The following is an 8,379-nucleotide window of genomic DNA, read 5'->3' on the forward strand; positions in this document are numbered from 1 at the left end:
CCCCCGGGTCTGGGCCAGGCTCGCCAAACAGTGCCGCGGTCCGGGCATGTCGGCATCGAGCCCGTCGGTGCCGCTGCTGCACGGTAACAGCTACTGCTTAAAGACCTGACAGAGGATCTACCCCGTCCTTGCTCACATTTGTCCCACTCGATTCCAAGTGCTGTCTCCTCGTCTGCTCCATAAGTTACCTTTTCTTTAGCTTTCCGGCTGTATCCCAGTCCTTTACTAGAAGCTGAAAAGCTGTGGCCCCTGTGCGGCCCCGTCCCAGATAAGGACAATTCTTCCACCTGGGAGCAGGTAACAGCACCCTTGGTGCTTTTCCATGGGAAGAGTGTCCCGCTGGGACGCCCACACCAGCGCGGAGGGGGCTGGCAGCAGGAGCTAAATTTGGCTCACACTTGGCACTGCTCAGTGTACTGAAATACGTAGGGTTTCGGGGGTTTATCTCTCCAAAAATTAATGAATCCGGTAGGAAGGAAACACGTGGAAAATGCCATCATTTTTAAACACCAAACTTTTTCCTTCTCCAGTGAGTGGATCTCGCCGTGCACAGATGATTACAGTGCCTTTCTGCTATGCTTTTGCTGGGTAGATAATTACCTATCACCTTCATACAGAGCAGATTTTTCCACTGACTCATTCTTCTGGGTTCCTAATGAGCCTTTCCAGTTTGTTACACCTTTTATCATTCACGGTGATTCCAGAACAGTCACGTTCCTGTGCCATGCAATGGCCATGGCCACATCCTAGCACACACCCGATGTTTGCATTTGCTGTTGCAGCTGCTGCGCTGCACTGCACTGGCAGCATTCATGAATTTACCCCTCGTGACCTCCTCAGCCCTCATCTGATTCACTGCTTTTGAAGATACAGCATTCTCCTCCCTCACACCCAGCCCAAGCCCATGCTTTGTATTTTTGTCCTATGCTCAGACTCAACCTCGGCTTTGATGCACAGGTATTTGCTGTGTAGGTGGATTAAAACATGTGTTATTCAAGGGGCCCAGGTGGCCTTGGGCTGTTTTGAAGTCATCTGCAGATTTCATGAGCAGTGTTTCATTTAATTCCAAATAATTGACTGGGATAACAAAGCAGCCCTGGGTCAAGAACAGGCTTCTCTGAAGCCAAATTAAAAAGTCTCTCATCTGACATTTTTCACTTGAATTACTTTTTAACACCCCTTAAAATGCAGCCTTTAATCTGTTTAGTACACATTATAGTGATATAGCAGTTCTAAATGTGACTTTGTTGTGCTGGCAACACCTCCAGCCTGCTCTGGGCTGAAGACAAGTGCTTGCATCAGGCATAACAGTTTACTTGGTTCATAAAGGCCACTGTAGAGAGAATTAAGATAACAATAAACCAGATAAATATGTTTCTTCTCGTAAGACAAAGAACATTAGGTTACTGATTACAGTAGTTAAGTATTGAGAAGGGCAGTGTAAAAATCTGTGAAGGGAAGTCTCTAAGAACAGGTTAGACAGATATCTGAGGAGTTTGGTAAATACAGTTAGTCAATCATGCCTTGAACATTGAACTAGGTGACTTCTCAAGGTACCTCACGGTTCCTTTCTTCTGTTATTAACGTTACTGCCAGGCCCCACAAGCAAATGGACTTGGGCCGTGTCTGTGCTTAACCACTGGCTTTGAGGCGACAAAGTACATCAAGCAGGAAATGTATAAAGGACGTTGGGATATTTGATTCTGTAAACATGACAGAGGGGGAATGACCCATCTGCTTTATTAATGTTATGCGAGATCCCTATAGGAGAGCAGCAGTGTACCTCATTTGAGGTAACTACGTGTTGCCTAACACCTCCTTTGACAAAACTGAGGCCAGGAAAATCACAGAATGGTAGCATAGTTTGGGTTGGAAGGGACTTTTTAAGGGTTATCTAATCCAAACCCCCTGCAATAAGCAGGGACATCTTCAACTAGATCATGTTGCTCAGAGCCCTGTCCAACCTGGCCTTGAATGTTTGCAAGGATGAAGCACCAACAACCTCTCTGACAGGGTTTTATCCCCTCCACTGTAAAAAAATTATTCCTTATATCTAATCTAAATCGACGCTCTTTCTGTTTAAAACTATTACCCCTTCTCCTGTTGAAACAGGCCCAGTGAAAATACCTCTTATCTCTCTCATAGGCCTGTTTGAGTACAGGAAGGACACAATAAGAGCTCCCTGGAGCCTACTCTTCTCTAGGCTGAACAATCCCAACTCGCTCAGCCTTGCCTCATAGCAGAGGTGCTCCAGCCCTCTGAGCATCTTCGTGGTCTGAACTGGACCTACTCTAACAGGACCACACTTTTCTTGTGCTGAGGACCCCCCAGCTGGACACCCAATAGGGTCACAGAATCACCTCTTTTGACCTGTTGCCTAGGAAGGGTGGACTTGTAGGGAATTAAAAATTCAGCCGACTCCCTAGCGAGATAACCTGGTATAAAAAATTAGCACATCAAAGCTTTATGTACTCTGATTCTACACAAATTCAATGCTGTTTTATCTATGTTATCACAATGAACTGGAAGTGATCAGAGATATTAGAATAATAAATATCTGTAAGATTAATTATCAGGAAGTGGAGGAGGACTCACAACCTGTTGTGCAGACACATTTGAATGCAGCAGTCCCTCAAGTCACTCTTCCTTGGAAATGGGGTATGTAGACATCCAAAGTTTAGTGTCAGGTACTAAAAAATGCATCCTTGAAGTAAAGCTGAACTCTTACTCAAACTAAGGATCTTACAGAGATGTTTCATTACTAATGTCTGAGGCACAAACTAGTATTATACCTTTAAAATGGAGAATGAAATTTGTTTCCACTCAGAGTTTGACTACTGCTTGAAGTAGGTTCAAAAGAAAAGCACTACTTTTATGAAAGTGCAGTTTCTACAGGCACTGTTGCAGATACTGCCTTTGGGCATCTTGGGGTTTGGAGAGAGTGCTTTTTGCAAGCTTCAACATGTAGTTTTCGGGGCTGATGTCAAATACCAGGTGAAATAAAAGTCCCTTCTGGTTACAGTACCCTTGTAGCAATGAGTAGACAGTGGCAAAGAAACAGGAATTAATTAGTTTGTTTCAAAAAGCCATTAAAGTAAGAGAAATTGCTTAATAATAACTGATAATATAAAAGGGAGCTGAAAGGATAAGAAACCAATGGTATGATAAGATACAGGCTCGTTCCAGGCACAGGGGCACGGTTACAGCACAACAGCTACTCAGAAGAGATCAATTAAGGTGAAAGTATGGGAGGAGCAGAAAAGAAGTAGGATTTACTATATATAATGTTTCATCTTCTAGGATTGTTATGGCATCATTTATTATCCTACACTTCTAGTGGGAGGTGTCCCTGCCCACAGCAGGGAGGTTGGAACTAGATGATGTTTAAGGTCAAACTCAACCCATCCTATGATTCTATGATCTCCTTCTCATGTCTGAGCCCAAACCAACACATAACAGCAAAGCCTAACAAGATATAATGAAGACGGAGAAACTATTATTATTAAAAGCAACTCCATTTTCACACTAAGGCATTACTCTTTGATCATTATCTGTACTCAGTCCTCAGTTTCCTGTTACAAGCAATTTTGATATTTTTAGATTAATAATGAAAGATCTTCATTGACAGCAAAAAAGATCATGAATAAAGTTGTTTCGCCTGAACTGAAGGGCAGTAGGTAACATGACTTCTTCTCTGCTCTTAGTCTACTCCATAATATTGTTTATTTTCTCTGCTCTGCTGCAGAAAACACATCAGAAGTGAATGCTTTATACTCCCTGTCCAAACCCTCTGACCAGGCAGTGTCTAAGCTTGTTGGCAGACATCTTCCTGCAAACGTATGTTTAAAACACATAAAGTTAAGCCAGAACCAAATGAACACTAGAAATCAGTTACTGCAAGAATAAGCCAAGATTTGTGCACAGTTACTGGTCAGGGATCAAGGGACATAAAGCGACAACTATTTCTGAGTGGTCACAAAGCAGTAATTTTTCAATTGTAACCTGCACATGTTGCTCCTGTACTGACCTGTTTAATTTTGCTTCCTAATGAGTGGCATTTCCTCATCTGGAGAGTCCAGCTTGTTGTCCCAGCTATAAAGAACTACTTAGGAACAGCCACACCTGATGAGTGACAGCTCTGACCTCCTTATTAGATTCAAGTCTATTATTCATGCTAAATTTTCTTTTGCACCTCCTTTTTTTCCCTCTAGAGAACACAGAAGCAATAAGCCCTCACTCAGTGCTGCTGAAGGTTTCATATTTACAGCAGTGTTCAACCTCTTTCTTCCTTTTGAGAAAATGCTAGATACTGTCTTTTAACCCACATCTTTATTTAAAAATTGAGGCATAAAACACAACAGGATAAACAAAAGGACAAGTTAATATTTTCTTTCCACACCTGACAGAACAGGAGTGGTGCATTTCTGATATTAATTCTGAGTAGCAATTTATCAAAAAGGCGTAGAAGGCACAAAACATGCACTGGATCAAAAATAGAACTTTTGGTTTCTGAACCAGAAGCCCACGCACGTTTTAAAATAACAAATGGCTACTTTATTAATTTTGCAGGATTTTCTATTACTTCATAGCTGTATAAAATAAAACATTCATGTCCTAACTTTGTTCCCTGCCAAGCACTGATATTATTTACTAGTGGATGGGGAGCTGGACTGTATTTGTTCAGTGTGGCGAAGGCTTCTTTGCCTACCGCACTGAAATTATTTTGAGATTTACAGAACATCTATGTAACCATAGAGAAAGTAGCTTTCCAGACAGGCCAGACCATGTTGTGAAGGGAGGCAGTGCTGACTCATGCAGACTGAATTATGGCAAATAAAATTTTGCCAACTGCTGAGCAGACACAAGGGTTTTACTTGCTATCCCTAGCTGCAGTGCAGGCAGGCAGAAACGCTCAAGCATGCAGAAATTTCACAAGTGTCAAGTGCTGACAATAACAGAGTAATGGGGTTAAGCAAGGTTAGTTGTTGCAATTTGCAATCCCTATGCCATAATTAGTAAATAATATTTTGGTAAGTCAGAGTTGCAGGTTCACTTCAGATGCATTTGTTTCTCCACACTCAAGTTTTGATGCAAGCCAAGAAGCCGGTCTAATCCGAATAGGCTGGGACCCCCTACTGCATTTGCTACAAATGTGGGTTTTTCCCCACAAATCTTTCCATTTTAGGTGCTAAAAACCTGTTATTTGCTACATACCGTTGGCTTCTGTGGACCAGTACTAGTTTTGGGTAGTGTACCTCTTGCGTACCAAATTTTGTGAGGTTCTCTGGAATTACACATTGCTTTTAAAGGACGAATGACATAAACATTGAGAAAATTTGAAATAAATCTTTTCAGGTTTCAGAATGTTTTGTGAGTTGCTGTGAAAAGGAAATTTTTTTCAGATTCACAGACTTCTGGAAAGACGCAGGCATGCTATAGAGCAAGTATATACTATGATAAAGATAGGCAAAACTGTGTAAGACAGTAAAGTAAATGTATGATTAATAACATAATTAATAAAAACAGGGATTCATTGACAGGGCAAACAGATCACTGTGGTTTTAAGCTGGTTTACGAAAGTCTACACAGAAGCTCTGTGTTGATGGAACACAGAGGTTTGCCCTGACTGTGGCTCTTGCTTGCCTGGTGTAACGCTGACAGTTTGAGGTGCTGCTGCTGCCCCCATCTGCCTGACATCCTGCTGGACTTTTCCATGAAAAACGGAAGCAAAGGCAAATTCTTCCACCAGCTGCAAGTAATAACGTTGTGCTGTACCTCAAATCAGTGACAAAGTTATTGCATTCAGAGGGTTGGATCTCGTTTTGCAGTCATTTCCCAAAACTGAGTTGTCCTCTTAGATTAAGGTTTGTTTTTTTTTTTTTTTTGCAGTTGAAAGTTTGATTTTGACCAGAGGTAAGTCTGTCAGAGTAAGTCACTTTGTAACTTACATTGACATTAAAGTTTAACAAGAGTTCAAGCCAGAGATGAAATCAATGGAGTGTGAAAAGAGATCATACTATCAGCCATTAATGCTTCACTTGAATTTTCATGAAAGGCTTGTCTGGCTTTTATCCTGCTTCTTGCTTTGGAAAGGGAAATCTATAACAATTTGCTGATCTACTTCACTGATCTACTCAGAGTCTTTCTGGAAATTCATTTGCCAGAGAAATGGTTTGGCAGAAGAGTCACTAAAATAGTAAAAAACCAAATGATTCTACTATTTCTGACAAATAACCCTCACCTGTCTGTTACCTTTAACCTCCATGGCTAAATAGTTTAAGGCAAAATTATCCTTTCGTCCTGTGTCAGCAATGTCAGGAAAAGGGCTTTTACTGCCTAACAAGATAAATCCATTGGCACTTGGCACTGGCAGTCCATCCAAGAAATGCTGCACTGCATTGCTGCCGCTGAATTTGCTTTTCCTCTTCTGAACTGGGATCGTCATGGATTGGATGCCACTGCCTAGATTATTATCTTGGCACTTAGTGAGCACATTAACTGAAGGGACAACTGCAAACATGGCACTTTCAACCTGCTGAAACTGTAGTTGTGTCCCATGTTTCTGCCATGATGAGGTCCTGGGCCATTTTGTCTTACAAGGAGCCAGCTCAGTCCTGCCTGAGTAGTACTCACTAGACTGTCAGGATTTAAAATCAGATGAAAGAGAAGAAACACTTTAATACAGAGACACGACCAGGGAAAGAAGCTCTGTCGCTATTATAAAGATGTTAAAGGTTCCTGGTAAAACTGATAACATCTTTGCTTGGCATGAAGTCTTCATCAGTCCTGGATGGTAAATGAGAAACAGGAAACCTCACCGGCATTATTCCAGGTAAATCTATATCAGCAAACTCTGCTTTGTCCAGGTCACAATGGAACAACTCAATACACCTGTGCATCCCCAGACTATCCTCAATTTCACCCTTCAGTCAGAGAAACTACCCAGGGAAACTCCGTATCAATTCCACAGCAATAAGGTAGCTTTGAATCAGAGCCTGCAGTAAGTCAATTTAAGCACAAATCCATGGACAGGTTTATTTCAGCATTTGCATAACTATTTTTCCACCAGACCCCCACCCTTTTTCAGTGCAGAAAATGAATAATGCTGCAAGGTGAATTGTGCTTCCTGAATTGTTAAAGTTTTTATAATCTTCCTTATTCACTAATTAGCCTTGGGTTTTATTTAATAAACATTCAGAAGCAGTGCTGAATAGAAATATATTTTAGTTGATTTTCTCTGGGGTTTTTATGTTATTCTTACTGTAACTGGTGCTTCACAAATGCAGCTTTTTCTTCACAAGATTCCTGAGGCAAGTTAATATTAGTATCTTCATCTTGCAGATGAAGGACAGAAAGGTGGAGCAATTTAAGCAAGAACATTTCAAACATTTGCTATTTTTGGATACTTCTCTTGGGACACAAAGGCTTACTTGAAGGACTTGCTCTGCCTGGTTTCATGGTTTCATTTGGAGTGGGATGTACTTTCTTTCCACAGAGCAAATCACACATAGCTCAAGTCAGCACGGCAGAAATCAAAGGCTGGTACAAGCTACAGAGCAACTCCTCTCCAAGCAAACCAATTTGTCATCACTTGTCACATTCCCACCTTCCTTCTGTTCCCAGCCATATGTTCCCCTCCCCTTCCACCAGCACTGGCACCTGCCTGACTCCTTCTGTGAGCTCAGCCTGAGGAAAGGGAGAGAAATGTGTGATTACTTGTTGACAACAAGCTACAGAATCAGTTTTGTATTTGTAATAATCATAGACTCCTAGAATGGCTTGGCTTGGAAGGAACCTTAAAGATCATCTAATTCCAACACCCCTTCCATGGGTAGGGACATCTTCCACTAGACCAGGTTGCTTAGAGCTCCACCCTGGCCTTATAAAGTGTATTTATTTGCTATTACTGTGTGCTATTACTAATTCTAAAATAACTGTTTTATTTATGTGTAGTAAGGCATTAGCAATTACATTTCAATTTACTATTTATTTACATAATACCTAACAATCACAGAAGTTTATAAATATTCATCACTAATGATGGCAATACAATTTACATATAACTTATGCATATTGAAATGATATATTATCATATATTATTTATAAATTATATTTTATAATACCAGAACCCCATAAAATTTCGATGGTACTGCGGAGGAGGGGGGAGCACCCACCCAGCCCAGCAGCCCCTTGCACTGAACGGTTCACGGTTCGTCAAACAAATGACATGTTTAGGCATCAATGAAACACTAAGAAAACGCCTTTTACTTTCTCCTGACGGGACACCTTGGCCGACTCCCTTCTCCCGCTCCATCCCTCCCTGCTCCCGCCCACCCGCGGGCGGGGCGCGCCGGGGTCGCCGCGCGTGCGCGCCGGGGC

The 8,379-nt window shown here is 41.7% G+C and overlaps 2 protein-coding genes across 2 annotated transcripts in view; one reads left to right on the forward strand and one right to left on the reverse strand.

Moving 5' to 3' along the window:
- ITSN2 (intersectin 2) overlaps positions 1-213 on the reverse strand; it is an 81,706-nt gene extending 81,493 nt beyond the window's left edge. Inside the window, exon 1 of the mRNA XM_017744969.1 lies at positions 189-213. The gene's annotated coding sequence lies outside the window, so the exon portion shown is untranslated. The remainder of the gene's footprint in view (positions 1-188) is intronic.
- GCFC2 (GC-rich sequence DNA-binding factor 2) overlaps positions 47-8,379 on the forward strand; it is a 25,956-nt gene continuing 17,623 nt past the window's right edge. The window contains exons 1-3 of the mRNA XM_017744924.1: positions 47-83; positions 200-297; positions 6,867-7,000. Of these exons, the coding sequence (XP_017600413.1) occupies positions 47-83; positions 200-297; positions 6,867-7,000 (269 nt within the window). The remainder of the gene's footprint in view (positions 84-199; positions 298-6,866; positions 7,001-8,379) is intronic.

This window comes from Corvus brachyrhynchos, unplaced genomic scaffold (assembly GCF_000691975.1).
Source record: "Corvus brachyrhynchos isolate BGI_N302 unplaced genomic scaffold, ASM69197v1 scaffold116, whole genome shotgun sequence".
NCBI classification, from domain to species: domain Eukaryota; kingdom Metazoa; phylum Chordata; class Aves; order Passeriformes; family Corvidae; genus Corvus; species Corvus brachyrhynchos.